Genomic DNA, 27,691 nt, shown 5'->3' on the forward strand with positions numbered 1-27,691 from the left:
GCGTCACCATGCCTAGCTCTTATTCTGTCTCAGCCTCCGGAATGCTGGGATTACCAGTGTGCACCACCACACCTGGCTTGTTTTAATTTGTTATTTTTGTGCTACTGGAGATTGAACCCGAAAGCATTCTACCTCCAAGTGACACCGCCCAGCCTCATTTTATTTGGAAACAGAGTCTTGCTAGGTTGATGAGATTCTCACTACTTGCTTGAGGCTGCCCTTGAACCTGCGATCCTCCTGTCTCAGCCTCCCAAGTACAGGGATTACAAGCCTGTGCCACCACACCCAGCAGTTTCTCTGTTTTATTATTTTTTTTATTTTTATCTTTTGTGGTACTGGGGAGTGGAACCCAGGGGCTTCCTACCTCTGGGCTATACCCCAGCCCTATTTTTTATAATTTATTTGGAAACAGGGTCTCACTAAGTTGCTGAGAGCCTCACTAAGTAGCTGAGGCTGGCTTCGAACCTGTGTGATCCTCCTGTCTCAGCCTCCCAAGTGCGGGGATTACAAACATGCACCACCACGCCTGGCTAGTTTCTCTGTTTTAAAAAAAGGTTGTGTCACACTTGTGGGACATTTGAAGTTGTTGGGACTGGTGTTCTGTTCATAGTCCTGTAGTTTTGCTGGGTCATTTTTTCACTCACCAGTGGCCTTCCAATAATAGCAGTCATCACTTGGGAAGGAAAATTACATGCATCACCCCGTTTTTCTTTTCCCTTTTTTTTCTTTTTTTTCTTTTTTTTTTTTTTTTGTTAGTGGGAATGGAACCCAGAGGCATTCTTCCTTGAAGCAACACCCCAAGCCCTATTTTTTTATTCTTTATTTGGAAACAGGGTCTCATTGAGTTGTAAAGGGCCTCACTAAGTAGCTGAGGCTGTCCACGAACTGCGATCCTTGTGTCTCAGCCTCCCAAATGCTGGGATTATAAGTATGCACCACCATGCCTGGCTTTTCTTTTTCTCTTTCTGTTTTCTTTTTCTTTTTCTTTTTTTTGTGGTATTGGGGATGAAACCCAGGGGCATTCTACCTCTTGGCTACACTCCTAGTTCTGTTCTATATTTTATTTGGAAACAGGGTTTCACTAAGTTGCTGAGATCCTCACTAAGTAACTGAGGCTGGCTTCGAACCTGTGCGATCCTCCTGTCTCAGCCTCCCAAGCGCTGGGATTATAAGCGTGCGTCACCGTGCCCGGCTTCATTTTGCCTCTTTGATACTGAGGTTTGTATCCAGGGTCATTCTACTTCTGAGCTACACCCCTAGTCCTATTTTTTAATTAATTAATTATTTATTTGTTGTGGTCCTGGAGATGGAACCCAGGGCCATTCTACCTCTGAGCTACCCCCCCCCCCAGCCCTATTTTTTATTTTTTATTTTGAAACAGTGCCTCACTAAGTTGCAGAGGGCCTCACAAGTTGCTGAGGCAATGAGCCTCCTAGCTCAGCTTCCCAAGTACTAGGATTACAAGAGTGTACCACCATGCCCGGCATATCACCTCCTTTAATCTTCCTGATCTGTCTCCTTTTTGCAGATGAGGAAATAGGCTCAGAGAGGTGACCTATCTCAAGGTTAAGCAGAAGTTTGACTGTAGCCCTCTGACTCCAGTCCTGTTTGCCTCTAACCTTTCACAGCTATATCTTGACACGCTCCACTTATCAAGGCAGGTAAGTATTGTTCAAAAAAGCTGCAGAAAGCGGATGGGGATGGAACTCAGTGATACAGTGCATACTGCATATTAGATCTAGCACCAGGGGGAAAAACTCGGCCTGGTCTGACATAGTGTTACACCAGCAGGCCCCATAGTGGTAGACACAACTATGGTTTACTGTTTTTTTTGGGGGGGAGGGGGTCTGGGGATGGAACCCAGGGATATTCGGCCTCTGAGCTACACCTCTGCCTTATTTTTTATTCTTTATTTTGAAACTGCGTCTCACTAAGTTGCGGAGGGCCTAAGTAGCTGAGTCTATCCGTGAACTGCAATCCTCCAGTCTCAGTCTCCAGAGTGCTGGGTTCACAAGCATGCACCACCATACCTGGCTCCCAGCCGTATTTTTTATTCTTTATTTTGAAACTGCGTCTCACTAAGTTGCGGAGGGCCTAAGTAGCTGAGTCTATCCGTGAACTGCAATCCTCTAGTCTCAGTCTCCAGAGTGCTGGGTTCACAAGCATGCACTACCATACCTGGCTCCCAGCCCTACTTTTTATTCTTTATTTGGAAACTGAGTCTTACTGAGTTGCAAAGGCCTTCACTTATTAGCTGAGGCTGTCAGTGAACCTGGATCCTTCTGTCTCAGCCTCCCAATTCTTTATTTTTTTGGTGATTATAATATGCCATTTCTTTACTCTTGAACTTTCAGTTTGGTTCCCTGAAACTCACCTTATTGGTGGACACTGAGGTCGTGATGTCTCGAGAGACAGAGGCAGAGAGTCAGCAGTCGCGGGGCAGTACCTCTTCGCAGGCTCAGGGCAGCGGTTCCTGTTCACAGTCCCAGGGCGGCTTCGCCCAGTCCCAAGGTGGTTTCTCCCAGACCCATGGTCCTTCCTCACAGCCCCACGGCACCTCCTCCCAGTCCCAAGGCACGTCCAGTTCCTCCAGCACGGTACCCACCTCCAGTCAGTCTTCTCAGTCCAGCTCGGGGACACTGAGCTCCTTGGAGACAGTGTCCACTCAGGAACTGTGTTCTATTCCCGAGGACCAAGAACCTGAGGAGCCTGTCCCTGCCCCTTGGGCTCGATTATGGGCCCTTCAGGATGGATTCTCCAATCTTGGTAAGACCTTTTGTTTTATAGTATCGTGTGCTGCTCAGAAAAACAATTACAGAAGGTTGTCTCAGCAGAAAACTCAGGATACTCGTGGAATGATTCTGGAGTTCAAGGTTCTAAAAGACAAAATAAGAGATTCTGGTTTTACCTGCTGTGCATTTCATTTATTCTTTCCAAGCTTTTATTTTTTTTTCTTCATTTTCCACTATTTAGTCTTGTTATCAAAAATAGTTCAACTCTTCTTGCAAAACAAAACCAAAATAGCACGTACTGGACATAGATATCACATTCTTCCAAATACTAACGGGGACGCGGGGTGTGGCGGTGGAGGATGCTTGTGATCCCAGCACTTGGGAAGCTGAGACAGGAGGAAGAGAGGTTTAGGAACAGCCTCGCCAAAGAGTGATACTCTCACCAACCAAGCAAGACCCTGTTTCAAAATAAGGAATAAAATAGGGTTGAGGGAGTAGCTGAGAGGTAGAATGCCCCTGAGTTCAACCCCCAGTACCACTACACACATACATACACAAAAATAATGAGGTATTATCAATGTGCTGCACATCTGAAGGTCTGAGGAGAGCTATGGGCCCTCTTTAAAAAAAAAAAAAGCAGATTTAGCCGGGCGTGGTTGGTGACACACACCTGTTAATCCCAGTATTTGGGAGTCTGAGGCAGGAGGATCACAGGTTCTTGGCCAGCCTCAGGTACTTAGCTCCCCTACCACTTGGTGAGACTCTGTTTGAAGCTAAACATGAAAATAGGGCTGGGGTTGTAGCTTAGAGGTAGAAAGACCCTGATTTCAGTCCCCGATTGAACTTTGTATTAAGAAGGTGTCCTAACTCCTGGGCTCAAGTGATTCTCCTACCTCAGCCTTCCGAGTAGACTGGACTCCAGGTGTGTTGCACTGCATCAAACTTACAGGTTTTTTTATTTGGTCCCAAGGATGGAACCCATCTCCGGCCCTTTTCATTTTTTATGTATTTAAATTTTTTTTTTTTTTTTTTTTTTTTTTGGTGGTACTGGGGATGGAACCCAGAGGCTTTCTACCTCCGGGGTATACTCCCAGACCTATTTTATATTTTATATTTTATTTTATTTTATTTTTTGTGGTACTGGGGTTCCTGGAAGCCCTTCTACATCTGGACTATACTCCCAGACCTATTTTTACATTTTTATTTGGAAACAGGGTCTCCTAAGCCAGCGCGTGCGGCTGGCTTCGAACCTGCACAATCCTCCTGTCTCTGCCTCCCAAGCATGGGGATTACAAGCGTGTGCCATCACGCCTGGCCCTATTTTGTATTTTATTTGGAAACAGGGTCTCGCTAAGTTGCAGAGAGCCTAAGTAGCTGAGGCTGGCTGTGAGCCTGCGATCCTCCTGTCCCAGCCTCCCAAGTACTGGAATTATAAGTGTGTGCCACCACCCTGGCTCATATTTTATTTTTAACTTTGAAATGGGGTCTTACTAAGGTGTAGAGGGCTTCACTGATTTACTGAGGCTAGCTACAAACTTGCAATCCTCCTGTCTCAGCTTCTCAAGTATCAAGATTATAGAGGTGGGCCATCATGCCTTGCTTTTCATTTTTTAAATTTGAAACAGGGTCTTGCAAAATTGTTGAGGCTCGACTTGAACCTGTGATCCTCCTGTCTCAGCTGCATTTCATTTTTAAAAATTTTATTTTATGCAGTACTGGGGATGAAACCCAGTGGCATTCTACCTCTAAGCTACACCCCCAGCCCTATTTTTTATTCTTTATTTTGGAACAGGGTCTCATTGAGTTGGAAAGGGCCTCACTAAGTAGCTGAGGCTCTTCATGGACCAGGATCCTCCTATTTCAGCCTCCCAAGTGCTGGGATTACAAGTGTGCGCCACCACTCCAGGCTTGTTCTGGCTTTTTAATATAAATAACATCATATAATATGCAGTTTTTTTTTTTGTGGTGTTGGAGATTGAATCCAGAGGCATTCTACCTCCCAGTTATACCACCAGCCCTATTTTATTTTTTATTTGGAAATAGGGTTTCACTAAGTTGCTGAGGCTGGCATCTAAACTGTGATTTTTGTTGGGCGTAGTAGTGCACACTTGTAATCCCAGTACTTGGGAGGCTGAGACAGGAGGGTCACACAGGTTCGAAGCCAGCCTCAGCTAATTAGTGAGGCTCTCAGCAACTCAGTGAGACCCTGTTTTAAAATAAAATATAAAAAATAGGTTGGGGTGTTCCATCCCAGGACCACAAATAAATAAATTAAAAAAAAAAAAAAACTGGCCGGGCATGGTGGCGCACGCTTGTAATCCCCACGCTTGGGAGTCAGAGACAGGAGGATCGCACAGGTTCGAAGCCAGCCTTAGCAACTTAGTGAGATCCTGTTTCCAAATAAAATATAAAATAGGTCTGGGAGTGTAGCCCGGAGGTAGAAAGCCGCTGGGTTCCACCCCTAGTACCACACACACACAACAAACAAACAAACAAACAAACAGACAAACTAACTGGCCAGGTATGGTGGCGCATGCTTGTAATCCCTACGCTTGGGAGTCAGAGACAGGAGGATCGTGCAGGTTTGAAGTCAGCCGTGCTGGCTTAAGAGACCCTGTTTCCAAATAAAATATAAAATGGGTCTGGGAGAGTAGCCCGGAGGTAGAAGGGGTCCATCCCTAGTACCACCAAAAATAAATAAATAAATAAATAAATAAATAAATAAATAAATTGTGATTTTTTTCCTGTCTCAGCCTCCCAAATACTGGGATTACAGGTGTGCACCCCATGCCTGGTGTATGGGAAACTTTTTAAAATTTTATTATTATTATTTTTGTGCCACCATGCCTGGTTGTTGTTGTTATTATTATTATTATTAATATTATTATTATTATTATTGTACTGGGGATGGAACCCAGGGGCATTCTACCTCTGAGCTATACCTCTAGCTCTATATTTTATTCTTTACTTTGGAACAGGGTCTTACTGAGTTGCAAAGGTCCTCACTAAGTAGCTGAGGCTGTCCATGAACCACGGCCACCTGTCTCAGCCTCCCAAATGCTGGGATTACAAGCGTGCACTACCATGCCCAGTTTATGAGCAACTTTTATTTATTTATTTATTTTTTTTGCGGGTCTGGGGATGGACCCCGGGGCATTCAATCTCCGAGCTACACCCCCTACCCAGTTTTTAAAATTATTTAGAAACAGGGTCTCACTAAGTTGCAGAGGGCCTCACCATGTAGCTAAGGCTGTCTGTGAACCACGACCTTCTCGTCTCAGCCTCCGAAGTACTGGGATTACAAGTGTGCGCCAGCTATGAGCAACTTTTTTTTTTTTTGGTGGTACTGGGGATGGAACCCTTCTACCTCCGGGCTACACTCCCAGACCTATTTTATATTTTATTTGGAAACAGGGTCTCTTAAGCCAGCGAGGCTGGCTTCAAACCTGCACGATCCTCCTGTCTCAGCCTCCCAAATGCAGGGATTACAAGCGTGCGCCACCGTGCCCGGCAATGAGCAACTTTTTGTTTTTTGCTTTTGGTAAGTCTGGGGATGAAATCCAGGAGCGTTCAACCTCCATGCTATACTCCATGCCCTATTTTTTTATTCTTTCTTTTGAAACAGGGTCTCACTAAATTGCGGAGTGTTTCACTAAGTAGCCGAGGCTGTCCGCGAACCGCGATCCTCCAGTCTCAGCCTCTCGAATGTTGGGGTTACAAGCGTGCGCCACCACACCCGGCGTTATGAGCAACTGTTAAAGGTGTTCGATACCTGAAATTCTGCAGCCCTCAGGTGTGTGCTTTTGTATTACAGAATGTGTTAATGACAGCTACTGGTTTGGAAGAGATAAAAGCTGTGACTACTGTTTTGATGAACCACTACTGAAAAGAACGGATAAATACCGGACTTATAGCAAGAAGCACTTTCGGATTTTCAGGGTTGGTGGCTAATATCCATGTACTTGGGAGGGCTGGGAAGCTAGTCATTGCTCTTAGATGCATCCTGACTGTCAACGCCCACTGTTAAACTTTGAAATAAAATGTTCTATTTCAGGAAATGGGTCCCAAGAATTCTTATATCGCTTACATAGAAGATCAAAGCGGGAATGGAACCTTTGTAAATACGGAGCTCGTAGGGAAAGGAAAACGCCGTCCCTTGAGTAACAATTCTGAAATTGCACTTTCACTATGCAGAAATAAAGGTAATTTTATCTAATGGTTACTGGGTTTCTCCCCTCCTGTGTAAAAGGAAAATTAACTGTCTCCTTATAGAATATGGTTAAGGAAGTAAAATTAAGTTAGTATTTGAGATTTAACTCTGCTTGTCCTAGCTGCATTGTGCTACACCTTCAGCCTTTTCTAGTTTATGTTTTTAGGACAGGGCCTCGCTAGGTTACTCAGAGTCTTGCTTCATTGCTGAGGCCTCAATCCTCTTGTCTCAGCCTCCCAAGTACAGGAATTATGAGTGTGATTCACTTCACCTGGAGAAAATCCAGATTTCCTTCAAAAGTTGGAACCCCTGGCTACGGTGAGTCTACAAACTCACAACGTGGGGATGTGCAGGTACTGAGTAGGGCTGCTGCCTTTAGGTGACAGATTTGTTTCTCTGTTCGTGTTCCCAGTCCTTCTCATTATCTTAAATCCACCTAGCCTCGCCTGCATGCACTTACCTTCCTGCCTGTGTGGGTAACTCTTGTCCCTGAAGCTGACCTTGACACTTGCTCAGCTGCCCAGATACCATGGAAACATGGAGGTCCATAAACAGCCATGAGCACAGCAGAACGTGGCCCCGGGTGGCTGGTGTATTTCAGTCACCAGGAAGGGTCAGCCTCAAGTGCCTGCCTCGCCCCCTGGAATCCAGTTCACTCAGGTGGCTCAGGTTGGTCGCAGAGACTGGATTTTTAGGTTTGTCTAGGAGGTCCAAACCTGTCACCTGAAATCTGAGAAACTCCAGGGTCTGAAAAGATTTCATTCTTTCAAGATATAACAGGCAGGTGCACATTTATCATTGATGATTTTGTGGAATTGAGAAGTTTCATAACTGAGTGCATGCAGGTTTGACCCATGTTATTAAATGAACCAAGTATTGTACATGCTTATAATCTCAGTACTTGGGCGGCTGAGACAGGAGGATCACAGGTTCGAGGACAGCCTCAGTAACTTAGAAAGACCTTCAGCAACTTAGTGAGACCTTGTTTTAAAATTAAAAAAAAAAAAAAAAAAGAAAGATAGGTTTGGGGTTATAGCTCAGTGGTAATGTGCCCCTAAGTTCAATCTCCAGTATTATTCCCAACACACACATACACACACACACACACACACACACACACACACACACACGAATTTAGGGCTGGGGCCTATCTCAGAGGTAGAATGCCCCTGGGTTCAATTCTGAGTACCCCCCTCCCCAAATTATTAAGTAAGAAAAACTACTACTAAATGAGTAGTTATTTTTTGAGCTACAGCCTGAATAATGGAACAATAAAAGGGATTTGTTTAGATACTGCTCTTGATTTAACTTTATGAATAGGTTTAAGATAGTTTTTGCGGGCCGGGCGTGGTGGTGCACACTTGTAATCCCAGTACTTGGGAGGCTGAGACAGGAGGATCACACAGGTTCGAAGCCAGCCTTAGCTACTTAGGCTCTCAGGAACTTAGTGAGACCCTGTTTCCAAATAAAGTATAAAATAGGGCTGGGAGTATAGCCTGGAGGTAGAAAAGCCCCTGGGTTCTGCCCCCAGTACCATGAAAAAAAAAAAAAAAGATAGTTTATGCTGTAAAACAGCAGGTGTATAAAGGTATTAATGTCTGAGAGATGATACTACTATTCTGGTAGCTAGTGGTTTAATTTTTTTTGTTTGTTTGTTTTTTTTGGTTTTTTTTGGTGGTACTGGGGTTCCTGGAAGCCCTTCTACCTCCGGGCTACACTCCCAGACCTATTTTTACATTTTTTTATTTGGAAACAGGGTCTCCTAAGCCAGCGCACGCGGCTGGCTTCGAACCTGCGCGATCCTCCTGTCTCTGCCTCCCAAGCGCGGGGATTACAAGCGTGCGCCACCACGCCCGGCAGTGGTTTAATTTTTATCGGGACCTTCAGTTGCCTGGGACATTTTTTCTAGGTTCAGGTGCACTGCTTCTTGGTTCTGGGCCTGAGGTCCTGTGCAGGGGCATTTTGTATTAGTCCGATGGAGTGATACCCTGAGGTCAGCAAATGTGAACAGCAGGTTGTTGCGGGTTCCCTTCACCATTGGGGCAACGATGCTGCGCGTTTCCATTGAAGGAGGAAATATGAGTGTCACTTCTCCAGGGTTTCCTAACAAGTCTCAGCCTCGCTAAATGATGACTTTGGGGTTACAGGTTAAATACAATGAAAAACTGTTGTCTCATATCCCATCGAGATGAATCTTAGAAGCGGTTATCTGGTTATATGGATTAATAAGCCCAATTTCTGCTCTTCTTTTTCTTAGTTTTTGTATTTTTTGATCTGACTGTAGATGATCAGTCAGTTTACCCTAAGGAATTAAGAGATGAATACATCATGTCAAAAACTCTCGGAAGGTAAACTGGTTTTCTTTTCATATAAGTTAAACTTTGTTTTCCAACACACTTATCATTGATTAGTTTTTTATGTGTGATTTTCTAACCTTTGTTATCTATTTATAACAGAATTGTGGGGAAATTATTAGCGATACGTATATTTATTTATTTTTGTGGTACTGTTGAGTGAACCCAGGGCATTATGCCTCCAAGCTACACCCTCATCCCTATTTTATTTTTTAGTTTGAAGCAGAATCTCAACAAATCTTAGAGGGCTTGCTGAGGCTGGCCTTGAACGTGCAATCCTCCTGTCTCAGCCTCTCGAGTACTGGGATTACAGGTGTATGTCACCATGCCTGGCTAATATACCCTTTTATTTATATTTATTTATTTATTTATTTATTTTTTGGGGTACTGGGATGGAACCCAGGGGCATTCTACCTCTGAGCTACACACCCAGCCCTGTTTTTTATTCTTTATTTTGAAATAGGGTCTCACTGAGTTGCAAAGGGCCTCGCTAAGTAGTAACTGAGGCTGTCCTCGAACCACGATCCTTGTGTTTCAGCCTCCCAAATGCCGGGATTACAAGCATGCGGCACCATGACCGGCTTAATTTACCCTTTTAAATTAAGTGTACAGCCGGGTGTGGCGGTACATGCTTGTAATCCCAGTACTTGAGAGTCTGAGGCTGAAGGATTGAAGGTTTGTGGCCAGCCTCTATCATTTAATGAGGCCCTCTGCAACTCAGTAAGACCCTGTTTCAAAAAAAAAAGAATAAAGCTGGGCGTGGTGGCGCACGCTTGTAATCCCTGCGCTTGGGAGGCAGAGACAGGAGGATTGTGCAGGTTTGAAGCCAGCCGTGCTGGCTTAAGAGACCCTGTTTCCAAATAAAAAATATAAAAAAAATAGGTGTCTGGGAGTGTAGCCCGGAGGTAGAAGGGTTTCCAGGAACCCCAGTACCACCAATAAATAAATAAAGAAAGAAAGAAGGAAAGAAAGAAAGAAAGAAAGAAAGAATAAAATAGGGCTGGGGGTATAGCTCAGAGGTAGAATGCCCCTGGGTTCTATCCCTAGTACCACACACAAAAAAAACTGTGACATTTAGCGAGAAGCCATGGGTACGGTTCGTGACATACAAGAGAAAATTTGGCTGGGCGTGGTGGTGCACATTTGTAATCCCAGTACTTGGGAGGCTGAGACAGGAGGACTGCAGGTTCGCATTTAGCCTCAGCAACTTAGTGAGATCCTGTTTCAAAATAAAAGAATAAAATAGGGTTGGGATGTAGCTCAGAGGTAGATCACCTCTGGGTTTGATCCCCAGCACCCCCCACCATGTCTTTGTAAACCCTTCATCTCATTCTCTCCATACTTAGAGTAGTTATAATCATCTGCTTCAGGCTGGAAATGGATGATTGATACATTGATAATATTCCCCTGCTCTGACCCAAGCTTTGGAGAACAGAGCCTTCTTAGGATTAACTGTATGCTTCATAACATGCTGGATAAGCATTCCTTCCCCATTAGTAGGATTCTAGTTAATTGCAAATCTTTATGAGAGGTTGCTGCAAACAGGGTAATTGTGCAATAAGTTTAGATTTGAGGTAGGGTGCCATTTGTGCTATGCGCTGTGTGTGCACTTCTTTTCAAGACAGAGAATGAGGAGGACAGAGGAGGGTATCAGTGAAAGGAATTTATGGGCAGATTCTGTTTACTAGCTCTTGTTTGGGGTACTCAGTTTTGACCAGGGAATACTTTTGAGTGGATGTTTTTCTGACCTCTGGGAGAAATAATTTCTTTCTCAGTTTTCTTAGTGTCTTTCTAAAAATTCATGATCTCGACCTGTAATAAGATGTAAATCTGAGCCAGGTGTGGTGGCATATGCTTGTGATCTCAGCATTTGGGAGGCTGAGACTGGAGGATCTAGGTTTGCAGACAGCCTCATGTACTACTTAGTAAGGCCCTTTGCAGGTCAGTGAGACTCTGTTTCAAAATAAAGGATAAAAAAAATAGGGCCAGGGTGTAGCTCAGAGGTAGAATGCCTCTGGGTTCCATCCCCAGTACTGAAAAAAAAAAAAAAAAGAAAAAAAAAGAAAAGAAAAAGAAAACAAAATAAAAAAGCAATGTAAGTCTGTATGAACTCAGAAGTGGAATTGGAGCTGACTCAGTGTTGGATAGCCCACATCTGCTAATTCCTTTGGCATTTACATCAGTGATGTTTCACTGGGTCCTCTGAAAACAGGGACAGTGAAGGGCTATTACATACACCATCTTTTTTTTTTGTTTTTTTGGTCTTGGGAATGGAACCCAGGGGCCTCTACCTCCAGATTATGCCCCTGACCTATTTTATATTTTATTTGGATACAGGATCTCACTAAGTTGCTGAGAGCCTCATTAAGTAGCTGAGGCTGGCTCTGAACCTGTGTGATCCTCCTGTCTCAGCCTCTCAAGCACTGAGATTACAAGCATTGTGTACCACAATGTCCAGCTACATGCACCATCTTTAACTTTTTATTTTTAATTTTTGGTACTGGCGATTGAACCTAGAGGCATTTTACCTCTGAGCTACACCTCCAGCCCTTTTTATTTTGAAACAGGTCTTGCTACATTGTAGAAACTGGTCTCAAACCTGCCATTCTCCTATCCCGGCCTTCTAAGTACTGGTGTTGCAGGTGTAGGCAAGCCTGGCCATTTTCACCTTCTAGGCTTGAGTATGGTGAGTCTCATCATTAAAAAACCTCTGGATAGCTGGGCGTGGTGGCACACGCTTGTCATCCCAGCATTCGGGAGGCTGAGACCGGAGGATCGAGGTTCATGGACAGCCTCAGCTACTTAGTGAGGCCCTCCGCAACTCAGTGAGACCCGGTTTCAAAATAGAGAATAAAAAATAGGGCAGGGGGTGTAGCTCAGAGGTCAAATGCCCCTGGGTTCCACCTCCAGACCCCCCCCCCCACATACACACACAAAAAAAATTAAAAAACAAAACAAAACAAAAAAACCTAGAAAGTTACTGTCCGTGCTTTTCCCTGTAGTGGTGCTTGTGGAGAAGTGAAGCTGGCTTTTGAGAGGAAGACGTGTAAGAAAGTAGCCATAAAGGTCATCAGCAAAAGGAGGTTCGCTATTGGCTCCTTGAGAGAGGCAGTAAGTACCTCTGTTTCTGGCTGCCCAGCTCTACTTCACACCTTCATACCTTCTCCCAATAATCTTAGAGTGAGGATTTGCAATCTCAGAGAGAATTAACTGCTCAGGCATAGTAATGTGGGACCCTCGAAGCACGTGAAAAAATCTTAGGTATGTTTTAGTTGATCTTGAAAATTTCACTGGTATGTCATTTGGTTCCAAAAATATTTGGTTGTACATAATAAATGTATACAGCAGAAATTTTTTTTTTCAGTTCAAAGTTGTTACTAGACTGTTTTTATAATAATTGAAAGGGGAGGGGAGAGAGAGAGAGAGAAATACAGCCATAATCCTGCCACTGTTACCCTGCAGCTGTTTTCAGTTTTCTCTTTTTCTTCCAGTCTTGCTTCATAGAATTCCTGTTTTTAGATGATTGCAATCATATTGCACGTATAGCTTGGCATTCTGCTTTTCTACATATGCAGATTAGCATAGAATGTTCCCTAAGACATCCCTTTAGATGACTGAGTCTCCATTTCATCGACCTTATGCAATCCTTTTTTATTTTATTTTATTTTTTTGGTACTAGAGATTGTACCAGAGCATTCTACCTCTGAGTTACACCACCAGCCCTTTTTCCTTTTTGTTTGGAAATAGGGTCTCGCTAGGTTGCTGTGGGTCTCACTACTTGCTGAGGCTGTCCTTGACCTTTGATCTTCCTGTCTCAGCCTCCCAAGGGCTGGGTTTACAGTGTGCAACACCATGCCCAGCTGCCTGTAGAGTTCTAGTGAGAAATAGAAATAAAAAAGTTCTCGAAATCTTCATGTGAGCCTGTCAGAGTGTTGCAACTATTCTGAACATTTTCTTTGAAAACAATTGTCAAGCCTGTTTGGCGGTGCGTGCCTGTAATCCTAGTACTTAGGAGGCTGAGACCGGATCACTAGTTCAAGGACAGCCTCAGCAATTAGCGAGCTTCTCAGTAGCCTAGTGTGTCCCTGTTTCACAACAAAAATAAAAAGGGCCGGGAGTGGGTCTCTGACGTAGAACACCCCTGGGTTCAATCCCTCGCCCCCAAACAAAATAAAACAAAGCAAAAAAGAAAACAGTTATCACATAAGAGTCTTAACACCCTCAAAATGAAAGTGTCATTTTGACTCATCGTGCAAATTTTGATGATTATGCTTCTGACCTGAAGATTTGCCGTATGAAAAGTCACAGTGGCAGAGAATAGCAACGCCACCCCCACGCCTCAGCACCCTGGCTGGCCAAGAGGAGTTGGGGTGCTCCGGGGCCGAGTGAGTGGAGCAGCACCGGGGGTGGGAACTCAGCTGTGAGGCTGTAAGTTGAACTCCGTGCAAACGTCCTGCGTGATCCCGGGGACAGATTTGTAGAGGTTGTCAGCCATCCTCGAAGAAAGCCGATGCCAGCTTTATTACAGTTTACTTGGCATTTCTCTAGTTGGTTATTTAGGTTATCCCAATTTTTTTTTCTTTTTTGGGTGATTTGGCAATGAACAGCTTAGTATTTACACATTAATTATAGGCTTTTTTTTTTTTTTGCTGGTACTGGGGTTCCTGGAAGCCCTTCTACCTCCGGGCTACACTCCCAGACCTATTTTTACATTTTTCTATTTGGAAACAGGGTCTCCTAAGCCAGCGCATGCTCCTGGCTCCGAACCTGCACGATCCTCCTGTCTCTGCCTCCCAAGCGCGGGGATTACAAGCGTGCGCCATCACGCCCGGCTATAGGCTTATTTTTCTGTTTCGTGCTGTTGGAGATGGAACCCAGGGCCTGGTACATAACAGGCATGTGCCCTACTACTGAGTCATACTCCAGGCTCTTAGTTACAGATTGTGAAATTTTAAATCATTTCTATACATTTTAGTACATTCTCTGTCGTACACATTAAGCTGTATAGTGATGTTGTCAGATGTATTGGTCTGTCTATGTGTGACCCGACAAAGTAATGGATAACGTAGTCCCTAATCATCTTTTCCTTTGTGTTCAGCTATTTCTGGCCATTATACTTTAACATTCTTCAAGTTTTTTTTTCCCCCCCTTTAGACAATGCCATTCTCACATGGCAGGAGGAATTTCCTTTCTCTGTTCACTGTTACAGATCTTGCCCTGCATGTGATTCTGAATTTGCTTCCCTTCTGGGGGAGAATGTATCTAACAGATTGTTAAAAACTTAGAGAAAGGCCGGGCGTGGTGGCGCACGCGCTTGGGAGGCAGAGACAGGAGGATCGCGCAGGTTCGAAGCCAGCCACGCGCGCTGGCTTAGGAGACCCTGTTTCCAAATAAAAATGTAAAAATAGGTCTGGGAGTGTAGCCCGGAGGTAGAAGGGCTTCCAGGAACCCCAGTACCACCAAACAAAAACAAAAACAAAAACAAAAACACTTAGAGTAAGCAGGGTATGGTGGTGCATGCTTGTAATTCCAGTACTTGGGAGGCTGAAACAGGAGTGTCACGGGTTCCCGGCTAGCCTCAGCTACTTAGTGAGGCCCTCTGCAACTTAGTAAGACCCTGTTTCAAAATAAGAATAAAAAATAGGAGCTGGGCGGGTGGCACATGCTTGTAATCTCAGCATTTGTGAGGCTGAAACAGGAGGATCGTGGTTTGCGGACATCCTCAGCTACTTAGTGAGGCCCTCTACAACTCAGTGGGACCCTGTTTCAAACTAAAAAATAAAAGCCGGGCTGGGGTGTAGCTTGGAGGTAGAATGACCCTGGGTTCCAGCTCTAGTACCCCCCCCACACACACACAAAAAAAAAAAATAGGAATGGGATACAGCTCAGAGGTAGAATGCCCCTGGGTTCAATCCCCAGTACCACACACACAAAAAGAAAGAAAAATAGTAAAATTAATTAATTAAGTGATTAGTTTATGATGCTGGGGATTGAACCTAGTGCATTCTGCCTCTGAGCTACACCCCATCCCTTTTCGCTTTTATTATGTATGTATGTATGTATGTATGTATGTATTTATTTTTGCATTACTGGGGATTGAACCCAGGGGCATTCTACCTCTGAGCTATACCTCCAGCCCCGTTTTAACTCTATTTTGAAACAGGATCTCACTAAGTTGCAGAGAGTCTCACTAAGTAGCTGAGGCTGGCCATGAACCTGTGATCCTCCTGTCTCAGCCTCCCAAGTACTGAGATCACAAGCATGTACTGCCATGCCCGGTTTTTTATTCTTTTTTTTGTGTGTGTGATACTGGGGTTCCTGGAAACCCTTCTACCTCCGGGCTACACTCCCAGGCCTATTTTTTATATTTTTTATTTGGAAGCAGGGTCTCCTAAGCCAGCGCGCGCGGCTGGCTTTGAAGCTGTGCGATCCTCCTGTCTCCGCCTCCCAAGTGTGGGGATTACAAACATGCATCACCACGCCTGGCTTATTCTTTATTTTTGAAACAGGGTTTTGCTAGGTTGCTTAGAGTTTCACCATGTTGCTGAGGCTGGTCTTGAACCTGTGATTCTCCTGTCTTAACCTCCCAAGTACTTGGACTACAGGCATGCTCCCTGTACAGCTGAATCCTATTGGGTCATTCTTTGAATCACGTTAGATCCCAGGGGAGTTCCACCCTCAAGCGACACCCCAGCTCTTATTATTTTATTGTTTTGAAACAAAGTCTTGCTAGGTTGCTGATAGTTTTGCTAAGTCCTGAAGGCTGATCTTAAACCCGTTCCTGTGTTCTCAGTTTCCCCAGTACTGGGATTATGTCCACTTTATATTGGCCTCTATGGCCTCTGTATTATCAGAGTAGTGACATCCTGATATGGTCCTGAGGGGACAGATGACAGGAAGAAGCAGGCGTTTGCAGTTAAACATCTGGGGTTTCTTAGCAGAGTCCGCTTCACATTACAGTCATTCGGCGTCCTCTTTGCTTGTGGAGGAGGTAGCCCGGAAGTTGAGTCACCTCCACTGAGCCCTTGAATTGTACTGGAGAAGGACTTCAATTCTCTGAAAGCGTCCTCTCTTCAGAATCTCTCTCTTTCTTTTTTCTTTTTTTTCTTCTTTTTCTTTTTTTGATATTGGGGATGAACTAGGGACATTCTACCTCCAAGCTACACTGCAGCCCTCTTTTTGATTTTAATTTAATTTTTTTTTTTTGGAGGTACTGTAATGGAACACATGGGCATGCTACCTCTGAGCTGCACCCTCAGCCCTAATTTTTTATTCTTTACTTTTTGTATAAGAGTCTCACTGAGTTGCAAAGGGCTTCATTGTAGCTGAGGCTGTCTGCGAACCGCGACCCTCCTGTCTCAGCCTGGAGGATTACAAGTGTGCACCACCATGCCTGGCTCTACAGTCTATTTTAGTTGGAGATTTAATGGGAGGTGATTTTTTTCTTTTTTGATGGTACTGAGGGCATTCTATCTCAGGCCCCTGGCCAGAGCTCCCTGGCCCCTTTCTTTTTTTCCCAGGTAGCAGCAATGGAATCCAGGGGCATTACCTCTGAGGTAATATAGCCTAGTTTTCGTTCTTTTTTTTTTGTGTGTGTGTGTGTGTGGTACCAGGGATTGAACTCAGGGGCATTTTACCTCCAAGATATACCCCTAGCCTTATCTTTGTATTCTTTACTTTTGAAACAGTGTCTCACTAAGTTGCCCAGGACCTCACTAAATAGCTGAGGCTATCTATGAACCCGTGGTCCTTCTGACTTAGCCTCCCAAGTACTGCATTACAAGAATGTGCCACCATGCCCAGCTTTTTTTTTTCCTTCTTTGTATTAAGGTGTCCTAACTCCTGGGTTCAAGTGATTCTCCTACCTCAGCCTTCCGAGTAGACTGGACCACAGGTGCATTGCACTGTACCAGACTTACAGTTTTTTAAATTTGGTCCTGAGGATGGACCCCATCTCCAGCCTTTTTTATTTTATATATATATTTTTTTTAATTTTTAATTTAGGTTTTTTGGTGGTGCTAAGGATTGAACCCAGGGACATTCTGAGCTACACCCCCAGTTCATATTTATTTATTTATTTATTTATTTATATTTTATTCTATTTTTTGTGGTACTGGAGATGGATCCCAGGGGCTTTCTATCTGTGGGCTATACTCCCAGATCTATTTTATATTTTATTTGGAAACAGGGTCTCATTAAGTTGCAGAGGGCCTAAGTAGCTGATCCAGGCTGTGAGCCTGTGATCCTTCTGTCTTGGCCTCCCAAGTACTGTGTGCGCCACCACCCTGGCTCATATAGTTGTTTGTTTGTTTATTTATTTAGCAGGTCTGGGGATGGAACCCAGGGGCATTCAACCTCCGAGCTACATTCCCTGCCCTATTATTTATTCTTTATTTTGAAACAGAGCCTCACTAAGTAGCTGAGCCTGTCTGTGAACTGTGATCCTCCAGTCATAGCCTCCCAAATGCTGGGATTACAAGCATGCACCACTATACCTGGCTTCATATTTTATTTTATTTATTTATTTTTTTGCAGCTCTGGGGATGGAACCCAGGGGCATTCGACCTCCGAGCTACACCCCCTGCCCTGTTTCTTCTTTCTTTCTTTCTTTCTTTCTTTCTTTCTTTCTTTCTTTCTTCTTTCTTTCAAGGGGAGCAAGAAGTTTATTGGAAGCAGCAGGGAATAGGGAAAAGAGACAGAACACCCCTAAGGGCTGTCGGGATTCTGGTGCCCAGCGGCTGCTTTCAGAACAATACTTGAGGGTAGCCCGAGCCAGATGCCTTCAGTTGCAAGCTGCTTTCTCCCAAAGTCCACGAGATCTGCCAGAAAAGAAGTGCAGGTCACCCCTAGGGGCCCTGGTCGGCCTTGATGTCCAGTGGAGGCCTTCAGGTCACTACCCGAGTGTAGCCCAGGCCAAGTGTCTTCAGTTGCACCCCACCCTCTCTCAAAGCCAACGCGACCTGCGAGAGAGAGAAAAGCTCCCCAAAGGGGAGGGGTTCCCAGAGTGCGTAACCCTTTTATTCTTTATTTTGAAACTGGGTCTCACTGAGTTGCAGAGGGCCTCACTAAGTAGCTGAGCTGTCTGCGAATCGTGATCCTCCGGTCTCAGCCTCCCAAACGCTGGGATTACAAGTGTGCGCCACCACGCCCGGCTCTTCATATTTTATTTTTAACTTTGAAACAGGGTCTTACTAAGTTGTGGAGGGCTTCACTGAATTACTGGGGCTAGTTATAAACTTGTAATCCTCCTATCTCTGCCTTGCAAATATTAAGATTATTGTGGTAGGCCACCATGCCTGGTTTTTCACTTATTAATTTGAAGCAGGGTCTTGCAAAATTGTTAGGGATCGACTTGAATCTGCGATCCTCCTGTCTCAGCCTCTCAAATACTGGGATTACAAGTGTGCATGACCATGCTTGGCTTTTTAAAATTTATTTATTTTTCTTTCTGTGGTACTGGGGATAGAACCCAGTGGCATTCTATTTCTGAGCGACACCCCCAGCCCTATTTTTTATTCTTTGTTTTGAAACAGGGTCTCATTGAGTTGCAAAGTGCCTCACTAAGTAGTAGCTGCGGCTTTTCATGAACTGTGATCCTCCTCTCTCAGCCTCCCAAATGCTGGGATTATAAGCATGCCCCACCACACCCGGCTTATTCTTTATTTTGAAACAGGGTCTCACTAAGTAGCTGAGGCAGGTGGTGAACCTGTGTTCCTCCTGTCTCAGCCTCTGAATGCTGGGATTACTAGCGTACGCCACCATACCCGGCTTATTCTTTATTTTTAAATAGGTTCTCACTAAGTTGCAGAGGGTCTTGCTAAGTAGCTGAGGCTGGCCGCGAACCTGCAATCCTCCTGTCTCAGCCTCTAAGTACGGGGAGTACAAGTGTGTGCCACCAAACCCAGCTGTGAGCTGATTCTTGAATGCTTGCAGGTGCTAAGCAATTTGCATTGTGGTTCTGGGTGTCTTATTTAATCATTGACCTCCAGGTCATGATTTCTTTGTATGACTAGAGCCTGATTTCTAACTCCAACAGCCTTTAATCAAATAAGTTTAACTGGAAATATTTAGAAAATATTGGTTCTTCCTATTACTATTAATAAACTATAATGTAACTCTTTTTTTTTTTTGTGGTACTGGAGGTGGAACCCAGAGGCTTTCTACCTCCGGGCTATACTCCCAGAGCTTTTTTATATTTTTATTTGGAAACAGGGTCTCACTAAGTTGCTGGAAGCCTCACTGAGTAGCTGAGGCTGGCTTCGAACCTGCGCGATCCTCCTGTCTCAGCCTCCCAAGTGCGGGGATTACAAGCGTGCGCCACCACGCCTGGCCTAACTATAATGTAACTCTGTTTCTCAAAGGATCCAGCTCTCAATGTGGAAACTGAAATAGAAATTTTGAAGAAACTAAATCATGTAAGTATTGATAGCAAATATGGTTAGACTTGAATTCATTTAGAGTCTAAAGCATTTGTGCAAAGCAGAGCTAGTGTTAGCCCGAGTGCTTAATCTCGCGTGCCTGTTGTGTGCACACATGCTTTTACCTAGTCTTCATTAAGCTCAGAAGAGTTTTACCTTAAAATTGTGAGAGAACAGCTGGGCTTGGTGGTGCCTGCTTTTAATCTTAGGACTTGGGAGTCTGAGACAGGAGGATTGCGCGTCTTAGATCAGTGCGGTGACTTAGTGAGACCCTGTTTCAAAATAAAAAATAAGAAGGTCTAGGGGTAGCTGGGGCCTGGTGGTGCGTACCTGTAATCCTAGTACTTGGGAGGCTGAGATAGGCTCACAGGTTTCCAGGACAGCCTCGGTGACTTAGCACGACTCAGCAACTTAGTGAGACCCTTTTTAAAATAAAAATAAGAAGGACTGGGGGTGTAGCTGGAGGTAGTATGCCCTTGTGTCCAATCCCCAGGACCAAAAAAAGAAGGTCTATACTATTTGCTCATTGTTCTCTGCAACCTGCATTCATCAGAGGCCACAACTATCAGCCATAGATGTGTGTGTCTGTCTCTACCCCCAGGTGTCCTTGAAAATTCTTATAGTTTCTAAATTTAGAAATTCTTATATTTCTTAACTTGAAAACTTACAGTTTGCCTTTTCCCTGGAAAAAATGGATGGTCTTGTCATGTGGGGTCCCATTCCTCCGCTTCTCGACAACTGGAGCTGGATAACCTTCTGCCAGGCTCCCCACCTAGCCTGCCTCTTTATTTTTTTTGTGGTGCTGGGGATTGAACCCAGCAGCATTCTACTTTTGAGCTACACCCCCAGCCCGATTTTTTTCTTTTTTCTTTCTTTCTTCCTTCCTTTCTTTCTTTTTTTCTTTCTTGCAGTACTGGGGGTGGAACCCAGGGGCTTTTCTACTTACAGGCTATACTCACAGACCTATTTTATACTTTATTTGGAAACAGGGTCTCATTAAGTTGCTGAGAGCCTCACTTAGTAGCTGAGGCTGGCTTCGAACCTGTGTGATCCTCCTGTCTCAGCCTCCCAAGTGCGGGGATTACAAGCGTCCCCACCACGCCCGGCTCTTATTTATTTTTGGTGGTACTGGGGTTCTACCTCTGGGCCACACTCCCAGACCTATTTTATACTTTTTTTTGGTGGTACTGGGGTTCCTGGAAACCCTTCTATCTTCGGGTTACATTCCCAGACCTATTTTTATATATTTTTTTTATTTGGAAATAGGGTCTCTTAAGCCAGCGTGGCTGGCTCCGAACCTGCGCTATCCTCCTGTCTCCGCCTCCCAAGTGCGGGGATTACAAGAGTGCGCCACCACACCTGTCGTTTTATTTTTTATTTTTGAAACAGGGTCTCAGTAAGTTGAGGAGGGCCTCAGTAAGTAGCTGAGGCTGGCCGCGAACCCGGATCCTCCTGTCTCAGTCTCCCAAGTACCGGGATTAAAAGCGTGCGCCACCACTACTTGTTAGATGCCTTGGGATTCCCCAAGTAGCTCTGCTTCAGGGCAGTGAGGAGGGAGGCTGGGAAGGGACCCTGCCTTCATTCCTTGGTAGGGAGGGCATCCTGGTGTAAGAAATGTGAATTTGTCCCTTGCTGATTTGGATGGGGGGTGTTTCTTGGAGGTTCTCACTGAGGAGATTCCATTTTGCCTCTCCCCCTCTTGAACATCAGAGTGTCCAGCGATGGGGCTAGGACAGGCTCCTGGCCTTCCTAACTTGCTGGGCAGATGTCTCAAACTCTGTGGCTCTTGTGGTTTCCCTCTTGGGAGTTTCTCAATACTTTTCTCTCTTTCGTAGCCTTGCATCATCAAGATTAAAAACTTTTTTGATGCAGAAGATTATTACATTGTTTTGGAATTGTAAGTACTAAACATTTTGAATTTATGTTTCAATTTAAATGCCTATGAGCCAGCAAAGAATTGAATGTAAGCTTGCTTTTGTCATGCTGGGGATGCTCAACATATACATGTCTTGGTTGTATACGCCTGTAATCCCAGGACTTGGGAGACTGAGACAGGAAGATCACAGGTTTGAAGACAGCCTTAGCCTCCTAGTGGGATTTTGTTTCAAAACAAAACATAAAAAGGGCTGGGGATATATCTGGGAGAGTTCATTCTTGGAAGAGGCCTGTCTCATGTTCTAATCCCGCAGCAATTTGCAGTGTTTTCTGGGAGCGGCTGTCGTGGGCAGCAGGGAGTGCTTTGCTCCTGGTTAGGAAATGTCCAGACTGACCACCCAGATGATATAATAGCCAGGCACTGATGCATTCCTGTAACCCCAATACTCAGGAGGATTGCAGGTTTGAGGCCAGACTCAGCAACTTAGTGAGACTCTTTTAAAATAAAAATAAAAAAGGGTGGGGGTAAGCCGGGCGTGGTGGCGCACGCTTATAATCCTCGCGCTTGGGAGGCTGAGACAGGAGGATCACGCAGGTCCGAAGCCAGCCTCAGCTGGCTTAAGAGACCCTGTTTCCAAATAAAAAATATAAAATAGGTCTGGGAGTGTAGCCCGAAGGTAGAAGGTCCCTGGGTTCCATCCCCAGTACCACCAAAAGGCCTTGGGTTCAGTCCCAAGTACCAAAAGAAAAAGAAAGAAAGAAAAGAAAATTACATGATAAATACCAATCCTGATTACTGCTCAGAGCACTAGGAAGAGAGGTTTGGATGGTCCGTGTTGCTTATGGGAACATTGACACTAAATAGGAGATTGTTTCCTGACTAGATCCAGATAACACAGGTTAGTAGTGGTGACAGTCATACAGTAACAGTGCCTGATAGTTACTGAGCGCTTGACTGTGAGCCAGGTACTGCAGGAAACACTACATGATTGGCTCTCTGATCTTTCCTAATAATCCTAGAGCTTCCTGACGTTTTACAGATGGGTTACTATTTTTATGGCCACTTTAAAGAGGAGACCGAATCACAGGTTAGTTTAGTAACTGCTGAGTGATTTACCCGTCTCAGTTACGTCTTAATTTTTACACTAGCTATCACAGTAGGTGGTATTCCTTATTTTTTAAGCTCAGACGGGTTAAATAGCATACTCAAAGCCCCTTGGCTAGTAAGGGGAGGGATTGGGGTTCAGCCCCCCATTGTCTGATCATTAGCTTTGGCTTCTTCCATATCTGTCTCAGAATCACTCCAGGTACATGATAAGCATGCAGGCTTCGGGGCCCGCTTCCAGTCTACTGGATCTGATTTTTTTTTTTTTTTTAAGGGTCCGGGGATGGAACCCAGAGGCATTCGAACTCTGAGCTATACCCTTTGCCCTATTTTTTATTCTTTATGTTTTGAAATTGGGTCTCACTAAGTTGCGGAGGGCCTCACTAAGTAGCTGAGGCTGTCCGCGGACCGTGATCCTTGGGTCTCAGCTTCCAGAATGCTGGGATTGTAAGTGTGCGCCACCACGCCCAGCTTTGAATCTCATTTTTAATTAAACAAGTTAATCAGTAATTGTATTGGTACTGAGGGTTGAACCCAGAAGCATTTTCCTCTGAGCCACATTCCAGCCCTTTTAATTTTTTATTTTAAAACAGGGTGTCACTAAGTTCTTGAGGCTGGCCTTGAACTGCCATCTTCCTGTCTCAGCTGCCTGTGTATTGGGATTATAGGTGTGTACCACCTATATTATTTATTTATAATAAATATTTAAAAGTATTTATTATATTATAGGTATAAATACATACCTATAAATATTTATTTATTTGTCGAATTGGGGATTGAACCCAGGGGCATTCTACCCCCAGCCCTTTTTATTCTATTTATTTATTTGTTTATTTATTTATTTATTTATTTTTGTGGAACTGGGGATGGAACCAAAGGGCTTTCTACAAACCCCAGGCTACACTCCCAGACCTATTTTATATTTTATTTGGAAACAGAGTCTCACTAAGTTGCTGAGAGCCTCACTAAGTAGCTGAGACTGACTTCGAACCTGTGTGATCCTCCAGTCTCAGCCTCCCAAGCGCGGCGATTACAAGCGTGTGCCACCATGCCCAGCTTATTTTTATTTTTATTTGTTTATTTGTTTATTTATTTTTTAATTTATGGTACTGGGGATGGAACCCGGGGCATTCTACCTCAGAGCTTCACCCCTAGCCCTATTTTTGTATTCTTTATTTTGAAACCGGATCTCACTGAGTTGCAAAGGGCCTCAATAAGTAGCTGAGACTGTCTGCGAACCGCAGTCCTCCGGTCTCAGCCTCCCAAATGCTAGGATTACAAGCAGGCGCCACCACGCCCGGCTCCCTCAGCCCTTTTTATTTTGAAATAGCATCTTGCTAAGTTATCGTGTGCTGGCTACAAACCTGAGATCTCCCTGACTCAGCCTCCTGTGTACTGGGATTACAGGGTTGTTCCACCACATTCTGCTTTATGTTTTATTTTTTTGTTGTACTGTGGGTTGAACCCAGGCATGCCCTATCATCAGCTATACCCCTAAATGTTCTTATTTTGAAACAGGGTCTTGGCCAGTTATCATGTTCTGGCCTTGAAGCTGTGATCCTTTTTTCTCAAATGCCCAAATCATATGTGTGCACACTGCTTGGCTCTGAATTCAGTGTTTCAAAGCTCCCAAGTATCACCAATGCCCTATGTACATTCCTTCTGTTTTCCACTGGGACTGTTGTTCTTGTTTTCCCACTGGGATATCTGATTGTGGATGAGCCTTATTAGTTCATTTCTTTATTTTATTTTTATTCTCATCATAATTTTTTTTGTAGTCTTTCTTGAAAACTATTTTGTACTGATGTACTAGATATTTAAAAAGGACAGTGCAAGCTGGGCGTGGTGGCGTGCGCTTGGGAGGTGGAGACAGGAGGATCGCGCAGGTTCGAAGCCATCCGCGCGCGCTGGCTTAGGAGACCCTGTTTCCAAATAAAAATGTAAAAATAGGTCTGGGAGTGTAGCCTGGAGGTAGAAGGGCTTCCAGGAACCCCAGTACCACCAAAAAAAAAAAAAAAAAAAAAAAAAAAAAAGACAGTGCTATGACCTCTTTTTTTTTTTTTTTTTTTTTTTTGCTGGTACTGGGGTTCCTGGAAACCCTTTTACCTCCAGGCTACACTCCCAGACCTATTTTATACTTTTATTTGGAAACAGGGTTTCTTAAGCCAGCAAGGCTGGCTTCGAACCTGCATGATCCTTCTGTCTCTGCCTCCCAAGTGCGGGGATTACAAGCGTGTGCCACCATGCCAGGCACCTCTGGATTTATAATATAAGATAGTAAGGATGTGAATTAACATGCTCAGCAATATGTTCTTTTTTTTTTATAATGTGCTTTTATTGGTGCATTATACACATCATAATGTAAATTATATTGACAGTGGCATACAAACACATAGAACTTGGTGCCCCCCCCCACCTTCCCCATACAGAGTACTAAGATTGATGGTATATCACATATGTGCACATAGTCAATGGCAGTATTTCCATGAATGAGCCTCAGTCTTCCCCCTTCCCTTCCCTTAGACCACCTCTCTGGCTCCACTGAGGTTTTTTCTCCATTATCTGGAGTTCTTCTGGTACCACAATTACTCCCTAACTTGCACATATTAGAGAAAATAAGACCCTTGACTTTCTGTGACTGGCTAATCTCACTTGACATAATATATTCCAGGGCCTTCCATTTTCTTACAAATGCCATGATTGTGTTCTTTATTGCTGAATAGAATTCCCTTGTGTGTTTTCCCATAATTTTATAATCCATTCATGTGTTGATGGACATCTAGGTTGGTTCCATATTTTGGCTTTTTTGAATTGTGCTACAACAAATATGGGTATGCATATATTATTATCGATTGCTGGGTGTGGTGGCTCATTCTTGTGATGCCTGTACTTTAAGAGGCTGAGACAGGAGGAACGCAGGATTGCAGCCAGCCTCAGCAACTTAGTGAGACCCTGTTTTTGTTTTTTGTTTTTTTGTGGGTTTTTTTTGGTGGTACTGGAGGTGGAACTGAGAGGCTTTCTACCTCCGGGCTATACTCCCAGACCTATTTTATACTTTATTTGGAAACAGGGTCTCACTAAGTTGCTGAGAGCCTCACTAAGTAGCTGAGGCTGGCTTCGAACCTGTGCGATCCTCCTGTCTCAGCCTCCCAAGCGCGGGGATTACAAGCGTGCGCCACCATGCCCGGCTCTGATTTTTGTTTTTTGTTAGTACTGGGGATGGAACCCAGGGACATTCTACCTCCAGGCCACAACCCCCAGCACTATTTTATTTTTATTTGGAAGCAGGCTCTCACTGGGTTGATGAGGGTCTCATTACTTGCTATGACTGTCTTCAAACCTATAATCCTCCTGTCTCAATCTCCCAAGTACTGGGATTGTAAGAATGTGCTACCATGCCCGACTATGACCTTGTTTCAAAATAAAAAATAAAATTAATGCTGGGATCCACCTCAGAGGTAGAATGCCTCTGGGTTCAACCCCCAAGACCCCCCACCCCCCCAAAAAAAAAAAAAAGAAAAAATAACTTACTATAGTTCTCTGATTTCGGTCCCTTTGGAAAGATACCCCGGAGTAGTATAGCCAAATCACTTGGGGAGTCTATTCCCAGTTTCCTGAGGAAGCTCCACACTGGTGGTGCTGGGGATGGAACCCAGGGGCATTCTACCTACAAGCTACGCCCCACCTCTATTTTATATTCTTTATGTTGAAACAGGATCTCACTAAATTGCGGAGGGCCTCACTAAATAGCTGAGGCTGGCCACAAACCACGATCCTCTTGTCTCAGCCTCCCAAGTACTGAGATTATAAATGTGTGCCACCATACCCGGCTTGCAGTGTTCTTAACATGAATTGGTGTTGGATTTTGTCATATGAGTTTTCATTGTCTATTGAGATGCTAATGTAATTTTTGTCTTTAGTTTTACTTACGTAGTGAATAAAATGTATTTCTTTTTTTTTTCTGGTGGTACTAGAGATGGAACCCAGGGGCATTCTACCTCTGAGCAACATCCCCAGCCCCAACTTTTATTCTTTATTTTGAAACAGGGCCTCACTAAATAGCTGGGGCTGTCTGTAAACCACGATCCTCTTGTCTCAGTCTCCCAAACGCTGGGATTACAAATGTGCGCCACCATGCCCGGCTATGTATTGCTTTTTATACCAATTTTGCTTTCCGGGGATGAAACCAACTTAGTCATGGTTTATAATTTTCTTGATGTGGTTTTGGATACTCATGGCTAGTATTTTGTTTAAAATTTTTGCATCTATTTTCAACAGTGACACTGGTCTGTAATTTTTTTCTTGAGGTCTCTATTTGTCTTTGATATTAATGTGACGCTGGCCTCGTAGAAGGAGCTTGGAAGCATTTCATCTCTTTTGATTTTAAGGAATAATTTGTGAAGTATTTGGTGTCATTTTTCTGTAAAGGTTTTTAGAATTCAGCTAGAATTCTGGTTAGCTTTTTTTATTTTATTTATTTATTTTTTTTTTGCCATACTGGGGATGGAACCCAGGGGCATTCAAGCTCTGAGCTACACCTTCAGTCCTATTTTTTTATTCTTGATTTTGAAACAGGGTCTCACTGAGTTGCAGAGGGCCTCGCTAAGTAGCTGAGGCTGTTCGCGAACCGCGATCCTCCTGTCTCCGCCTCTCCAATGCTGGGATTACAAGCATGGGCCACCACGCCCGGCTGGTTCATTAACTTTAAAAAAAAATGGGAGTCAAGAATAAATAAAAACAGCAGTTCTTTGCTTGTCTTCTCTAGAATTTTTTTTTTTCCCTTTTTCTTTTTGGTGGTACTGGGGTTCCTGGAAGCCCTTCTACCTCTGGGCTACACTCCCAGACCTATTTTATATTTTTATTTGGAAACAGGGTCTCTTAAGCCAGCGCGGCTGGCTTCAAACCTGCGCGATCCTCCTGTCTCCGCCTCCCAAGCGCCACCACGCCTGGCGCTGCTTGTCTTAATGAGTTTGTCCGACCTGTGTTTATCTCCTGGC

The 27,691-nt window shown here is 44.2% G+C and overlaps 1 protein-coding gene across 1 annotated transcript in view; it reads left to right on the forward strand.

The window, feature by feature from the left end:
* Positions 1 to 2,399: 2,399 nt before the first annotated feature.
* The window catches only part of CHEK2 (checkpoint kinase 2), a gene marked incomplete at both ends in the record, with an annotated part of 40,667 nt that continues 15,375 nt past the window's right edge, over positions 2,400 to 27,691 (forward strand). The window contains 7 exons of the mRNA XM_080717793.1: positions 2,400 to 2,766; positions 6,547 to 6,671; positions 6,787 to 6,934; positions 9,200 to 9,290; positions 12,299 to 12,407; positions 19,658 to 19,711; positions 21,550 to 21,611. Of these exons, the coding sequence (XP_080573919.1) occupies positions 2,400 to 2,766; positions 6,547 to 6,671; positions 6,787 to 6,934; positions 9,200 to 9,290; positions 12,299 to 12,407; positions 19,658 to 19,711; positions 21,550 to 21,611 (956 nt within the window). The remainder of the gene's footprint in view (positions 2,767 to 6,546; positions 6,672 to 6,786; positions 6,935 to 9,199; positions 9,291 to 12,298; positions 12,408 to 19,657; positions 19,712 to 21,549; positions 21,612 to 27,691) is intronic.

Source organism: Muscardinus avellanarius (genome assembly GCF_963383645.1).
Source record: "Muscardinus avellanarius genome assembly, chromosome: 21".
NCBI classification, from domain to species: Eukaryota; Metazoa; Chordata; class Mammalia; order Rodentia; family Gliridae; genus Muscardinus; species Muscardinus avellanarius.